We start from the raw sequence: 16,837 nt of genomic DNA on the forward strand, positions 1-16,837 counted from the left end.
GTTGAAAAATGGTAGGTGGTTTCACTCTAGCAGTTCAGTAGGTCTTGTTTTAACAAGTTTCTGATTTGCCTCACAGAAACTTCCAGATTTTGGATAGGTAGAATACTTACTGATTTCACTGTGTGATCTCACTTTGACCACATTCAAGACTAAACGAGGCAGTGAGGCTAAATTTCTGCTACTTGTGACATATCTACGTTTTCCAGTGGGACATTGAATGGGAGTTGTGTTGGGACAGTATTCTGACTCCTCTTGCAGGAAATGGTTAAAAAAGAATTTCTGCACATCTGAAAAACTAGTCAGAAGAGGAGTTTGTTGTTTTGTCTCGCCTGCCTGATTGTGGATTAGGCTTTGGGCTGTCTGCTTTAAATATCAGCAGAAATGAGTTCCCTTTATACAGGCAGAAGACAAAAAGTCTCTCTCTGCAAAAGCTGGGGAACTGATAGCAGCACTGCTTTACAGCTTGTGGGTATTCTCTTCATTTGTGTTCTAGCATGCAGAATTTAAATCAAAACTTGTCTTTTTAAGAAGCAGTACTATGTTGTTTATTAGCTATAATGTCAATGTATATTTGTTATATCAAGTTTTGTTAATGTATCAGTTAAGGTTGTTAAGATCATCTAGAGCAAGCTCTCAGTTTTGATTTTCTTTCTAGCAAATGCAGAATAACTGCTGTTATTGTGCTGAGGAGTGAGACTGAGATGCAAAGTAAAGTCTGGAAATGCCAAACGTTACAAATGCTGTTGTATTTTACAACAATTTCTTTTAATTATTAGAGATTTTTAATTGTTATGTTTATGCTTACTGCTGAGTGAAATTTTTGGAAGTTGGGCTCCTGGGCTGAGGGAACAGTGTTATTTGCTGGAAAATAGACACTTCCAGCAAAAGAAAGCCCATAATTAGGGCACATGCAGATATTGTCCTGCTGTAAGTCTGTTGGTATTACATAGAAATGCATTCTGTTGAGAACAGTGGAGAATGAGCCAGTTCATTCTGTACCACCTTTGGTGTGATCCCTGAAGGACTCAAATTTCCAGGGCTGCTGAAAGGCGACAGCACTGTAAACAGGCTGACTTTCTGTGATTAAAATTGTGTGGCTAACTGCACATAGGAATGTGTTCTCTACCACAGAAGTACATAAATCTATGGTGTGTGCAAACAGGTTTCATTCGGAGTTTTCTTACACATTTTGTAAAACGTTCATGTAAAGATGTGTTGGATTCTTGTGTCCAAGGGAACTGTTATTCTTTTTAATGTGTCTAAATGAAACCTCTGCCTTCAAAGATTTGAAGTTTGTAGTTTTCAGAGATGAATTATGACAGTAAATTCCTTATTCTAAGTTGCTTCTGCTACAGCTGGTATTTAAGTGCAAAAATATTGAAAAGTATTGCAAAACCAGTCTTTTTTCAAAGATTGCAAAGAAGGTGGGACTTCTTCAACAGTTCTGGTGCATTAATACATAATATAAGCCTTACTCCTCTTACCATATGTAGCCAGGTCCCCTTGTAAACTGAAAACTCCATGAATTAGAATATACCATTTCAAAATGAAGAGATCTGCTTGTGCTAGTGAAGCTACCAGAAACACATCCTTTCTCTAGATGAGGCTCTCTTCTACCTCCACAATCATGTGACTTTAGTAATGTATTGGCTTTAAACCTTAATGCAAATATGAAGGTTTTTCTGTCAGAGTCCTTCCTAATAGTTTGGTGCCTTGGAAGCAAATCTCAGTAAGTAGCAGTCCTGGAAGATGATTTAATTGCCCTGTCTCAGCATGAAGGAGCTACAGAAAAATAAACGCACCCTTGTTTAGTCTGAACTTTGCCTTGATTTTTTTTTCCTAAACATTCTTAGAGGAACTCTGCTCTCTACTTTCTTTTTTGCCTCCTTCCTAATCTCTAAAGATAACTCTCCCATGATTTATTTCTGTAAATGGCTGGTGGTTTTGGATCACAGTAACATAATGACTTGAGGGAAATCAGCAATTTCAGTGACTTAGATTTTCAACCCTTGCTAGAAAATAACTAGTAAAAATATTTTCATGGTAACTTTTCTGTAATTTCATTAAACTTAAACAGTATGTATGTGTGACTTTTAGAAAAAGACATTCAATAATATTCATGTTGGGTATCGTGCATTTTCTGTTGCACTTTACTCACTAAACTGTGCTTGATGCAGTTTCCTAACAGGTGTATAAGTGTGATACTTAATGATTTGGAGTTGTTGGAGTTGGGTAGTTTGTCTTTACTTATTTAAGAAAAAGTAACAAATCATGGTGAAATGTTCAACATGTGCATTGTTTTGTTAACACAGGAAAATTATGATTGTGTTGGATTGCATTTATAGCAATTTACATATCTTCTAAAACTGAATGGTGTTTCATGTGAGAAAGAGAAAAAAGCAATTCTGTGTCCTTATAAGATTCCCTTTTTCAAACATCCAAGGTCATTCTAAGCCAAACAGTGGAGCTGTGGCTGTGGCTTCACAGAGGGAGCTCCTGAGAACTCCTTGCTGAGCAGCCTAAATGGGGGGTTCTTGTCAACTCATCCTTTACAATGTTAGGATTTGATTAAGGTTCTGGAGTCTCTTTTGTATTTTGAATACAGTGCACACACTGTTTTTAATTTCAGTTGCATGTTGAGTATTTCCAAAGTTGAGAGATTCCCCAACTTCCCTGGCCAACTTGTTGCAGTTACACCACCCTCATTGTGGTGTAATAAAAATTTCTTGTGATTTCCTAAAAATAGTTATTTGTGTCTTTTTTCTGTCTTATATTTCAAAGAAGTAGTCTAACATAAATAAGAAATAATTACAGGCATGACCATCTTTATATTGTTTGAAATGTAAGCCAAAATATTTTTATTTGAAAATACTGCCTATTACAGTGCCTGCTTATTCTTAAGTATACTTTTATTCCTTTAAAACTTGCAAAATCTGTAAGATTTGTATGAAAAAGAACCTGTAAAAGAACCTAGTTTGAACCTGAAGTTCTTTTTCCTATTGTGTTTTCCATAGTTGTATGGGGTTTAGAAGGTTTTTTTAAAAAATAATGAACCTGTAAGGTTTACAATAGCCTTTTTAAATACATTCGCATTCATCTGTCCAGTGGAAGATACAAATAAAATAAGGGTACTCTTTTTTGTGAGCACCCCTTCTTGGAAGGCTTGTTTTTCTCTTCTCCCAAGTCTTTGGCTTTGGTAGGGTTCTATCTTTAAGAGCATTTTCCCACATCCTGAGGTTTATTTAAATTACTGTTCAAAATGTTCAGTGGTTTGATTTATTGAGACAAGTGGGATATGCAGATTAATTTGTTTTTACAGCATAATGTATGATTTACAGCATTTATTCAAGATTCATAGGAACACTTCTGGTAGAAGAATATAGTTTCTGTAAATCTGTGGAAAAGGCATGGGAGGTTTGCAGAATCCCTTAACCTCTTGAACTTTCCCATGTCATCCTATGAACTCTGAATCTATGGCACTGTTCGAATCAGGAAATGTTTAAAAATGAAAAGCCAAAACCCTAAGCTGCTAGATTTTGTATACAAAACATCTGTGGGTTTTGCAGTTTAACAGTCATCCTAATCCTGGTAACATAGGCTGGCTACTGTAAGCACTCACCAATTTATTTTAAAGTAGGATATGATTTCAGTAGTTTGTTTTCTTGTTATTTCAGCTTTATGACAAAATAAACACAAAATCTTCACCACAAATCAGGAATCCTCCAAGTGATGCTGTACAGAGAGCCAAAGAGGTAATGGCTTTAAAATATATCGTTTTTACTTTGAAAGTTTGATTGTATTTAAACTGGAACTTATTTTACTTCATTAAGATCTGCATTTTGGTTCATTATCTGTATTATTTTCTGGGATGCTATCATTGCTTACAACTGCAAGTTGTATAAACTTGCAGAATTCCATTATGTCTGTAAGGGTTATGAATATTACTCAGTTTAATCATTTAACCTTTGTTACAACAATAGCAGTGTTAAAAGAAACCCTTCTGTTGGGTAATTGCAGCATATTTAATGTTCAGTTTGTTCATCTGCAGCAGAAGTTTGATGTTTCTGTGGCTTAGTCACAGAAAAAAAAAGTATCAGCTTTGTAAATTGAAAGAACAAGTTTATTTTAGATAGGTCTAAGAAGAGCAGACCTAGAAGTGCAGTGAGGGTGGCCCACTAAAACCAAAGATATATAGGCACAGATGTTCCTAATTTTTTATACCTGGCAAATAGTATTTTATTTGTTCATTTATTGCAAGTATTAAAAAAAGAAGTTGTATTATGTATTACCAGTAAAAATTAGTATGGTCATTGGGGGCAATGTCATAGGAAAACACTGTTTATAGTGGTATCGAAACAGAATGAACAGGAAGACTTTATAACTATGTAATAACTGAATTCACACTGATAGATATCCTGAAATCCTGTTCTGCAAAACTTTCTGGCAGTTAATGCTGGGATGTGCTTCCAGAAGCAAAATAGTCTTTTCACATGCTTTTATTGTCCAAGCATGTGAAAATAAAGGTGTAAGAATCTGGTTGCAGGCGAAGGACTTAAAGCTCATTTACTCCCTACTCCTTCCCCAATGATAAGATGACGTATGGCTCAGCTTTTATAAAATCTGGAGCTTGGAGATGGGGTAGCAGATGGCCCACCTACACTTGGTGCCTTTTAACAATTAGTTTTATGAGTGTTTTTAATTCTGCTTTTAAACCGATTGTTTTAATAAATTGAGACCATGTACGAAAGTAACACCTGGTGGTGGTCATGTGTGTCACCTATTAGCACTTCATTTCTGTCTCCATATATTTAGCTGTTGGAGGAATACTGTCAATTGAAAAAAAAAAAAAAAAGAACAAATGTTTCCTTCAAATTTCTGCTTTAATCTATTTCAGAGAGAAAATTGGAATGAGGTATTTTATTCTCGCAGGGCAGGGGCACATTCTCCTAAGCCCTTTCCTGTCAAAAAATGTTGGTTTGTGTAAGCATTTTGGAGATACTCTGACTGAGCAGTGAGGGCTTTCGTCTGTTTAATAACTTTATTTAAAAGAAAGTTACTAGGGGCATTTCTCCTGCTTATCTTGCAGGTATTGGAAGAAATTTCATGTTACCCAGAGAACAATGATGCAAAGGAGCTAAAGCGTATTTTAACACAACCTCATTTCATGGTAAGCAAATTCTACTCTTGTTGGTTTGTTGGGTGGGGTTTTTTTGTTTTGGCTTGTTTTTTTATATTCTTTATGTTAAAAAACCTAAGTTCAGTACATTCTCCTTAAAATTTCTAAGTGATGAAACTGCATACAATATACCTGTTAATAAGTGTTTCTAATCTGCTGGTCTGGCAAAAGAATTACTATTGCTGCTACTGTTAGTCCTCATTACTGTGCTGAAAACTGTCAGTCGTTTGAAGTAATCTCATTATGGAGCAGTTTCACTGTCTTTTCACTGTCTTTTGGGGGAGCTGTGTTGCACATAGAAAGAAGAATGAATCCTTTTGGATATCCATAGGTAGAGCTGAGATCCTCCTTTTCCTTTTTCCCAAGGCCTTTTTAGAATAAAGTTGTGTGAATTCATTGCAAAATAAGTGGGTTTTTAATATTATTTTTTAATAAATCAATAGCTTGTACAGTCTGATGAGTTTGTGTTACTTATCAGCTTCTACTGTGTGCATTTCCCAAATCTGATTTGTGAGCAGTAGTTGTCCTAAGTTCAGGGATGTGGCTGCTTGATATCTTGGTTCAAGTTACTGAAGTCCAGTCTGGTGAAAATACTTGAGGGATTTCTTTTGTTTGTGCTGTAGATCAAGCTCATAAGTTCAGAAATAAATGTGTTTGCTTAAATCTGCTAGACACTCTTGTCAGTTTAAATCATGAACTTGACTTTCCCTAACACAAGGATTATATGCAGGGGGCTTTGTGGAGTTTGCTCACCTGAAAGCTGAATTACTGTAAGTCTGAAGGATAACCCTAATTTCCAGGAAAGAGTGAGCTGAAACCAACCTCCTACTCAGGTATCAGATGAAATCTGGATAGCTGCATGTCGCAGTGTGTTCTTTTGATGGCCACTGTAGCTTTGGGTGCTTTTATTTTAGTACTTTAAATTGGATCAGGAGTGTGTTTTTGAAGTGAATCTCCTGATTGGCCTGACAGTGCTTTGGCTTGTGTCACATAAGGGTCTCAGAGCGTGCAAACTGACTCTTTTCAGACAAAATTGCACTCAAAGATGTGTGCCAGGAGCCAGTGTAACCCAGCAGCTGATGGACATTCAGTCCACAGGGCAAGATGGAATAAGTAAAAACCCCTGCAATGTGTTCAGTACATCAGGTCCTCACTAATCCAGTTGTTTTACTTTTGGATTCACTCCTATTTCATTGCACTAATTGCTAATGCAGACATTGGTTATTCTGTGTGTACTCAGCAACACACTGACGTTATTCCCTGGAGATGGTATCTATCCTGAAGTTTGTAACAGCTCTGGTTCAACATTTAACAGGAATACTTGCTTGAAATAGAACATAAAACAAGATGGAATGGTACTCAGCTGCATTGTAAGAAAGATTAAAAAAAAACCTCACTGGTACTCAACTTCTTTATCTGGAATCTGACGGGTTCGTTTGATTTACCTTTTTTTTGTGTAATTACCACACTGTTGTAAAACCATTTGGCATTGTGGAGAAGGAGCATTTTTTAAGTATAAATTATTTTTGAGCGGGCATCAGTAAAAATGATTGTGGTATATTGAAATTTCATGTATCAAATCAAGTGACAGGAAAATGAGTTGAAAATCCTCTTTTATAGCTATCTCTGTTTCCTGATATCATAAATTTAAAACCATCTGTCAGAATTCTTTTGCTGCAATTGTATAAAAAGTGGGTTTTTATAAGGAATAAGCTGCAATTCCATAACAACTATTTTTGATGAGTAGTAATTTCAGCAAATTAGTCTATGGCATCCCAAGCTAAATTGCTAGTTTTTTGAAATCACATCATCCCTTCTTCCCATGTTTCATCCTCTCCCTTGCAGTTGTTCTGACATTCACCTGAAACTGCACTTCAGCATTGCACTGTGCTAAACTAGTAGAAAATTGCTCAAAAAAACCCCAATCCATTTAGCAAAAAGAATTTAGGATAACAGGACTACTGCCAGAGCCAGAATGGGCATAGGAACAGAAACAGTTTGGGTTAGGGAGGAGTGTAAAGTAGCAGTTAAACCAGCAAAAGTTGGTGTGGATCCACACCTGTAGAGTGCAGATACCGCAGAGTCTCCAGATGTCAAAGGAGCAACTCCATCCTCTCCCATCATTCCCACACCAGCTTCCAGATGCACCTTTGTGGGGGTTGCAGACCTTAACAAAGTTATGCTTGTGTTTGTTGTATTCTGCCAAATTTCCCTTCAGAGCCAAAGCCTTTAAAATAGAGACTGTAAAGAAAGGGAGTAATTGTACAAAACAATGTTGTCAGCCTACACTCCATGTGTTTGCCAGCAATTGCACAGGGCAATACTCTCATTATTAATGCACAGACACTGAAGCAATAAGGTGTAATAAGTAGGATCATGTGCATTAACACCTGTATGATAACAGACTATTTTACTGTTATTTATGTTATTATCTAATGTGTATCCCTATGAAGGAAAAGAGTGAAGTCTGTCTTGTTTACTTAGCCACAGTGTTAGTGGGTTAGACTGTACAGGCCTTTACAGAACCAAAGACAATAAAATATGTGTTTTAACTGAGATCTTTGAGTTCAAGGGGTTTTGTTGTTTTGGTTTTCTTTTACCCTCATGCATCTTATGGGTACAGGAATAAATTATTAATTTAATCTGTACATACTTAACAATTTAAAGAAGTGTATGTAAATTTTGTATAAAGGTCTTTCAGCAGCTAATTAATTTAAGAATTCTTTAAAATACTATCAAATACCTCATTTGTTAAGTATGCATTTCAAGGAGCTTTTATTCCATTACACAACTTCCAGTAGTTTTTCAAACATTCCAGTTTCATCTCTAAAAGATTCTATTATGTATGTTTGGTATGTTGCAGCAATTTAAGCATTCGCTGTTCTAGGAGACTTTTACTTAATTACATATTGAAGTTTTATCCATCATCATGTGCCTTCCTACACTCCTCTCTGCAGACAGTGATCCTGCAATATGGTAGAAAGTACTTGTTCTCATTAAACTTATTTTTAGCAAGATTATCATATTCTGCAAAGGAAAAAGACAGGAAATAAAGTCTAAATTATCAAAATTAACAGAAAACAAGTATCCTTAAGTAAAGTCAATAGCAATCTTTTGATTAAATGTTTCCTATATTTAAATTGAGCTTGCTGTACTTTAATGTCTGGTGTTTCTGAATTTGTGTTAATTTTTGTTAACACATTCAGAAGTCATCTAGTAAAATCAACCTTTAATAATGTTCAAAGTGCCCTATTTTAAGCTCCTACAAGGTGCATATTATTGCTGAAAATAGTATCAAGCAAAGCAAATGCTTGATGTGAAACAAATGTAAGGCCCTGAATTACATGAGAAATGTAATTCTAAAGCATGGAGAGTGTGACATTTACAGGGGCCATAGAATCACAGAATTGTTTAGGTTGGAACAGACCTCCGAGATCATCGAGTCTGAACTGCCAAGTCCACCACTAAACCATGTCCCTCAGCTCCACATCTACATGACTTTTAAATACGTCCAGGGATGGTGAAGTTGAGTAAGTAGCTTTGAGTAGGCTGAGCTGAAGGAATCACAGGAGATAATCCTACTCTGTTACAGAGCCAAGACCACACTCACTCCTACAATGGATGCTTTTTGTAACATCAGCTCTCGTCCTGTTTGGGACAACTGCAAACGGTTTTCAGATACTGGAATGAGAATTAAGCTAAATTCCTAAACCTTCATTGGAGTATTCACACATAAATTGACACCTAATTAAATAAGTCAAAATTTAAGTAAACCTTGCTAAAGTGGTTTAACTTATGTTAAGATGTTAATATAAAATGTTGCTTCAGTATTGCAGACCAGTGCAGAGGAATTGTTGCAAGCTTTAGCTTAGTGGTTTTCAAAATAAGATGAAAAATAGAAAGTGCAGATACAGGTTAGTATTTAACTAAAAATACTAATTGTGTAGGTGAGCTTGAAAGACTAGAAGAACAGGAGGGAATGTGGGCAGTGCGTTGTTAGTTTAGGGAATTCCATTCCATCGTTACAATGCTGAATTCCCAACTCTAGTGAAATTATCTTTTATAACATGGTACACTTCAGAAGTGCTACCTTGGGAACAAATTTAGGATTTTTTAGTGGCCATTAAAACCCCATTTCTGCTTTGGGTTCCACTTCTACATCTTCTAGGGATTTTTCTGTACTTTTTGCAGTGTAAGTTTTGCATAAACACTTTAACTGAAGACTGAGATGTTGCAGAGTCAGGGTTCTCTGCCAGAACAAATTCTAGATGGTCAATCTCAAGCCTTGCAAGACTGATGAGTTTTGCAAGCTGAGAGCTGTGAGCATTTAAATGAAAATTAAAAAGATGTTAACTATAATATAGATTGACCTAACAGCAGTGGTGGCTCGTACCTCTACTTTTATAGAGATATTGTAAGAACTAGACTGGATTTATCAATTCTCATCTGGGAAACCCATCCCTTTGGGTTTAAAAGCAGATCTGTTTCTGTCCTTGATTGGTGTAGAGGAGTAGAGCCAGCATGTTCACATATGAATTGGATTTAGTTTTTGGACAGAAGCAAGTTGTCTATAACATACTCATTATTAAGAGTTGAATGCAAATGTGAAACGGATGAAAGGTGTGGCTCTTGAAGGTATCCTGGAGAACAGTGGAATTTTCCATTAAAAAAGCCTGATCCTGTTGAATACTGGTTTGCTAATATTTATGCTTTGTCCAACTTTTATCTCATATTACTTGTTACCCTTTTTACAGTTATACAAGCTTCATGTCTTTGCCCCAGCTTGGAGTTCTTACACAGTTGGTTATTTTGGTTATCGAAGATATTTCAATACGTTTGATCAGTTATGTGTTGTATCATTCTTTGCATCAAGAAACAACAAAGCTAATGAAGTAGTATTTGAGCAGTTTGTTGGTTTACAATGCAGTTTTTGTCAAGCATTTTGAACTCAGTGTAGTGGTGCTGTGTCCCTGCTCTAGGGGTAGGGGAGAGTATAGAAGCGATTTTGCTAGTAAACAAAAAGACCAGTATTTCATTCTTTCAGTCAGTACTGATCCACACTCTGCCTTTATTAGAATGAAATGCCGTGGGATCTGAATACCTTTCCATTTTAATAGAATAATTGTTATAGAATAGTTTGCTCAGAAAGGTAAATTCCCAGTTCTGTGTTTGTGCATATAAAGATGGCTTCATTCTGGCACTTTGCAGCTGTTGAGAAGGTGAGGGAGAGGGAGGCAGCATCATTCTCATTGATGTGTCTGTGGTAAAAAATCATGTTAACTCATGCTGATTTTAAATGCTAGGTATGTCTGCCTGCATTTACAGTCTGATGAAGTTTATCTGAGACTCCTTCAAGGCAAAAGTTCCTATATAGAAAGCAAGGCACAAATATCTTGGATTTCCTTTAATTTCTGAAAAGCTTCAAAAATACTTAGAGGCAATGAGCGGGGGACATCGGAGGTGATGCAAGTCTGATGTTTCGTTGCTGTAATCTCCTCTAGGCCTTACTTCAAACTCATGATGTAGTGGCACATGAAGTTTACAGTGACGAAGCGCTGAGGGTCACCCCTCCTCCCACGTCTCCATACTTAAACGGGGATTCTCCAGAGAGCGCCAACGGCGACATGGATATGGAGAACGTAACGCGGGTTCGGCTGGTGCAGTTCCAGAAGAACACGGATGAACCAATGGTATGGATGGAACCTCAGTGTTTTTCTTGACTCTGTGCTGGTGAAGACCAGTATTACAATGATTTTGACGACAATTTCTGCACTTTGAAGCAGGGTTGCCAATAGACCGGAATAGTTCAGCAGCCGTTGTAGATAATTGTCCTCCTGTCTGTGTTCTTAATTTGAAATGCTCTGTCTGCATTCACACTGTACCACTAGAGCTGGTTTTGTTTAAGTCAGCCTCGCAGTAATTATAGCAAATGATGCTTTAAACCAAGCTGGACACTTCACACTTCAATGCAAACTCACGTCTTTAACAAACCAGAATCTTATATGCTTTTAAGTTAAAGTGTTGCATCTTCACTTATAAATAGTATCTGTTTTCACTGCCCATATTTGAATGACAAAGATTTTGTTTTAACCTCAAAATCTATACCCTGCCTTCAAGCTTTTAGGAAAAGTGACTGTTCTTAACCACTCAAGAATCACAGTGCTTAGTGGTTTATTTTTAAAAGTATAAACATTTCTTTTTTTTCCAGGGAATCACTTTAAAAATGAATGAGCTGAACCATTGCATCGTGGCAAGAATTATGCACGGAGGAATGATTCACCGGCAAGGTAAGCATGTCTCATGAACAGTTTTGTCTTCGAACACAGTAATTTTGTACAAACTGTGTAATGGTACATACTCCTCATTTTGATGGCTGCTATTCCATAGCAGTGCACCTCTGTATCTGGATGGACTCAGCTAACTGCTTTAGTTACCTTCCAGATGTCTGCCAGCGTTTTGAGGTCAGGGCCCACTGTGTTTCATTTAGGTCTTAATTAGGATAATTACTATACTATTACTGATTATAGCTCAGCAAGACAATGAAATGCCAATAATTTCTGGATGGAGCTGTGGTTATTTTATCTTCTGTTTAAAAAAATTCCCTAGACAAGTAACAATACTTTCCCTTGCAAAAATGAAAGATCTTTGTCCAATACAATTCTTGAGGACCTTTGTATTTTTTAAGTTGAGGCTTACAAAAATGTTTTTTTAAAATAAAAATATTACTTGTGCCTAGAACTTGACTCTTTATTTTCAGTTTTCACTGCTATAACAAACTGTGCAAACATGCATTTTTTTTCTCATCTCCAGTTTTCTCCTTTACTCTATTTTGTGTTTCCAGATCACATGTCAAAAATAACAGGGTTTTCTCCTACTTTAAACAGATGAACTTTCCTGCTGTGTAGCTAGCTGCAAGTTTGGATTGCACCCTTAAAAGAGTTACTTTAACTTTTTTGGACTGCCATCTTTTTCTTTTGATGAACACAAAATTTTTCATCATTTTTCAGCCCAAAGTTCCCTCTAGCCTACTACTTCTATTCCAGAGGAACCTAGGAGCAGGCAATTAGGAGGAGAAAACATTCACTTCAGCCCATTAATGTTGGTAAAAACTGTCAAGAAGCAGGAAAGAGAAAAGATTTCATACAAGCAAAGATGCAATTCAGATAGAGCTATATTTTTTAGAGGACCTTTTAAATCAAAATTTATTTGGCATCTAGAAGTGAGTTTTAAAAGGAGATTGCTTTAAGATTCCCGGGAAGAAGGTTTTCTTTCAGCTCTGCTTAGATAGTGGTGATGCTCTGCAGAGTATTGTTTCACATGGCTGTTCCATAATGAGGCTAATGAAACTTTTAAAACCTGTTAAAGCTGAGCAAAAAAATCCAACTGTGCCCATTAAAACTCTGTTCTTTCTCATTATGCAGTGTCTTTTATTTCTAAAGATTTTGGAAATACAACCTATTCTCTATATGCTTCATCTCACTAATGTAGCTCTTCTGTCCATAGGTCTAGTCTGAAAGTAAAGTATACTTCAGTATTGTCACTCATTATTTTTTAATGCTTCCAATTTTGTTAGTGTTCTAGATACCTCTTGGTTTCACTTCTTCATTCAACATACCTTTATTTAGAATATTTTTATTGAATAGGACAATGCAAATGTAATTTGACAGTGATCTCAAGCACCTTCTTTGAATACTGTTGATAAGGTCTGTGGCTCATATTGATTTTCGAGGGGTGTTATGTAATTTTTTTCTGCTGTCTGCTGTATAGAAAACTGCCAGACAATACCAGCAATGAGTGGATAATAAATCTACTGGGAGGGTTACAGGAACTGTGTAATTTCAGCAATATTAAGTACAAACTGCACAATTCCCAATCACAAAATAGCTGCTGTGAAGTAGCCTCCTATCTCTGTGGCAGCTGTATCTAATCCTGCTGATTATAATTGTTCTTATTCAAAAGGTGGGGGAGTTAAAGTGGGAAGAGAGGCTTTTAAAGATTCTATCTACTTCCACCTTCAGAGGATTCAGCTCAATGAAAATTAAAACACCAGTTTCAGTCATTAAAAATTGTCTTTTTATTGACTTGTCTGCTTTTTTAGGATAAGTAAATTAAATGTATCATAGATCTCAGGCTTAACTTTCACCTTGGAGTCTGTGCCTTAACTTTGCTGAGTTGTCCATTTACTTTTTACCTGTGAATTTTGTTTAGACTGCTCATACCATAAATATTGTTTTCAGGGGATCTGTATAGAGCCAAAACTCTCAGCAGGTTTCAGTACCTTAACCCGTGTGTTCTTTGCTGCTGACTGATTTTGGAGCTTATGTGCTTAAAAGTGAATTCATTCTTAAGATGCACTTGACAAGAGGTCCCAATATGGCATTTAAAAAGATTTCCAAAGAATAGAGAGGACCATTGGCTGCCCATTTAACCTCAACAGAAAAACAGCAGTTGTGCATTGTCTGTGCTACATTCTTAAAGTGATTTAATGTCAAATTGACACCGGTTTTTAAAATACAGTTACCCTTGATAAGGTTTATTCAATTCTAACAAAATCTCTGTGAAACTATGATTATATGTTCACAGCCCTTCATTTTCCAAGCTGCAGAATTTTCCTATGGCTACTAAATATGTTTCCAAATAGGGAATCCAAGATTTTGTTCCGTCTTCTTCCTAAAAGGGTGGGATTTCTCATACTTCTGTGCAGAGCAAGAGCACGCACTTCCTCAAACTGTCCTCACTCTCTCTTGCAAAGACAAAGGAGGAAATCATTTACTTTCAGAGATATATCTATTCTTTGCTATTACAGATGTATTATATACCACTAAGTCCTGAATAGCTTAAATTGTAAATAAACACTGCATTGCCAACAGAAAAGGAACCAAAACCAGCCAAAATCTGGTTAAGCAAAGGTACCATGGGAGTTACAAATGTTAGAGAAGGCTTGTTATTCACAGATGTCAAGAACACTTTTCCAACAACAATATTTTTAAAGAGTAGAATGTTTCAGCAAATGATAAACCTCTCTCCCCTCAGATTGAAAATGTCTTTCTCTGATTTATCAGAGCATCCACCCCCACAAAAGAGAATGACCATCTGCTGCTGATGTCCATGCTTTATTCCCAACTTTTATGTATGCTGTTCCTTTACAGTCATGAACATGACAATATTCACTTCTGTCAGAGTAGCAGAAATGGGGAATGCTCCAGAAGAGGGAATTTTATTTGCGTGCACTATTGCAATGATTTGATGCAGGGATATTACTGAATCTGATTCTCATTCTAATATTTAATTCTATCAGATTTATGTTTTGAATAATGTCAAAGAATCTTTATACTATTTCAGGCAGTATGGTCTTTCCAATTAGTATTATTGTTTAAGAACAATTACACTTATTTCAAACACAGTTAGATTTTGGCATGATGGAGTCAACACAGAGCCCCCTTTTTTTTTTTAGAATAATTTTTAAAGAATCAAGTAGTGAATGCTTTCCTCAGAAAGTCTGACAAAACTGAACTTTCAAAGTGTTTCACTAGAGATTTGATCATTAATATTCTAGATGTGAACTAGATTAATTTGAAATTCAGATGCAGGACTGTTGGATTCCCATTCAGTGAACTATTAACTGTGATAATTTTTCCACTGAAGAGAAAATTGGGACAAAAATTGTGATTAGACCTCTTTTATAATTTCACTATCAGCAGATCAGCCCCTGTTGAATTGTTCAGAGTATTTAATTTGGCTGAACAAGTTACTCTTTAGAGTACTGAAAGTTTTTGTAAACTCTGGGCTCTCTCCTGTAGCACTGCCAAGTGAGCTGCTGTTTCACAGAAGAGAGACCAGTGGGAATCAGAGCAACAGAGCTTTTCAGGATTCTTCTCCTTGGTTCAGGCTGTGCTTGTGTTTAGCAGGCACACAGTTCGATTTTCTTATGTTTGTACCAGCTGAAAGTTTTGCTTCCATCGTATTCTTTGGAAAAATAATTTTGGTTCAGAAAAAGAATTCTAAGGGGTTTTCAGGATTGTAGTTGATTGGCCTTTTTTTCAGGTAATTTTCTATAGCTGTGTTTTAGTTTAGGAAATGTTTGCCAGTTCCTTGTTTTCAGAGTAAGATTATTTATAATAGGTACAGTAATTGTATGAAGTACAGTATTTAGAAGAGTATAGTTGCACAAATTCTTTAAATCATACAGCAGAAAGGAAAATATGTGAAGTAAATGGTCTTGTCATGTTTCATTATGTATGGAAAACCTCTTCTGACTAATAATAAACCATGGAAGGGTTTTTGTGAGAACTACTAGAGAATTAGGTTGGTTTGAGCTACTTAAATCAGAAATTATCATTCAAAAAGCCTCCTAGGTTGCTTCTAATCCTGAAGATAATTCATTTGGTGCTTCTCCCTGTTGAGCTTTTGTGGTGCCTTAGAGCCATATAGTAGCATCTCATTCCCATTCCGGCTTCAGCAGGTCAGTTTATGACTTGCTTAAGCCAAGCAGGTGTTTATTTCATCATCTGACACCAATCATTTGTATTCAAGCTTAAGTCAAGTGCCCATACAGAAAATGCATGCTGTAACTATGGCAAATCAAAATCAGAGAAATGAAAAAATACAGAGGTCTGACAGATAAAATCAAGACTATGTGCAGAAGCCAAACTTCATTAAGTAGTCATCTGATAAAATATTGTTTGAATATCTCTGTTGAACATTTCCAGCTGACAAGTTGTTGGTGACCTTCTTTTTGATGTGTGGGATTTTGCAGTGTCCTTGTAAGGCTCTGACGTTTTACCCATGGACTTTATAGGGTGCCTGCACATCTCTTGTGGGTGTATTCACTGCACTCTGAAAGACAGATTTGTAATCTTTGGCACCTAATACAAAGTCCTTTTCTGAATCTAACCAAAAAGTTATTCTGATGTTGTTTTGTATTTATGCCTTTCTGTGAATATTAGAACTGTCTTACAGTTATCTCAAATTGTAAAAGCATGTTTGAGGTGATTTGTGTGTTTTGTTAACTCTGCAGGTACGCTACATGTAGGGGATGAAATCAGAGAAATAAATGGAATCAGTGTGGCAAATCAAACTGTAGAACAACTACAAAAAATGCTTGTAAGTGCCTGAAATATTTCTCACATTCTCTATAAAAGTGCCTGTCTTATTTAGACAAAACTTTTATGTAATTGTGTTCTGACTTCCCCTTTTTCTTTTGTTCTTGATAGACTGCATAGGCATGCAATGAAAGAGTTCATGTGTTCAGCTCTTAAAGCCTTCTACAGGCTCTCCCCTGTTTTCAGTAGTGGCTTTTTTGAACCTTCTACCCTGGGCTGGTTCAGGTGTAATTTTATTTATTCCATTTAGTCCCACAAAAAAGATCATTGACACCCAGCCATTCCTGACAGATGTATGTCTAGCCAGCTCTCAAAAAAACTTGACTAGTAGAGGTTGCCCAAACTCTCCAGGCAATTCACTTTCATGTGTAACTCTTATACATTTTACAAAGTTTTTCCCTAATATCTGAGTTTTGTTCATTGAAATGTAGGAGTTTCTTCTCTTGTCTCTTGTAGTCATAACAGCAAAACTACTGCTTTCCTCCTATTACTCATCCCAAGTTAGTCTATAAAGATCATAGAATCACAGAATAGTTTGGGTTGGAAGGGACCTTTAAAG

The 16,837-nt window shown here is 36.3% G+C and overlaps 1 protein-coding gene across 1 annotated transcript in view; it reads left to right on the forward strand.

Moving 5' to 3' along the window:
- Positions 1–16,837, forward strand: part of CASK (calcium/calmodulin dependent serine protein kinase) — a 202,930-nt gene that overhangs the window by 156,328 nt on the left and 29,765 nt on the right. Inside the window, exons 13-17 of the mRNA XM_017810874.1 lie at positions 3,675–3,752; positions 5,087–5,167; positions 10,678–10,866; positions 11,385–11,463; positions 16,194–16,279. Coding sequence (XP_017666363.1) covers positions 3,675–3,752; positions 5,087–5,167; positions 10,678–10,866; positions 11,385–11,463; positions 16,194–16,279 — 513 coding nt within the window. The remainder of the gene's footprint in view (positions 1–3,674; positions 3,753–5,086; positions 5,168–10,677; positions 10,867–11,384; positions 11,464–16,193; positions 16,280–16,837) is intronic.

The sequence above is a fragment of the Lepidothrix coronata genome, unplaced genomic scaffold, assembly GCF_001604755.1.
Source record: "Lepidothrix coronata isolate B3197 unplaced genomic scaffold, Lepidothrix_coronata-1.0 Scaffold30, whole genome shotgun sequence".
NCBI lineage: Eukaryota > Metazoa > Chordata > Aves > Passeriformes > Pipridae > Lepidothrix > Lepidothrix coronata.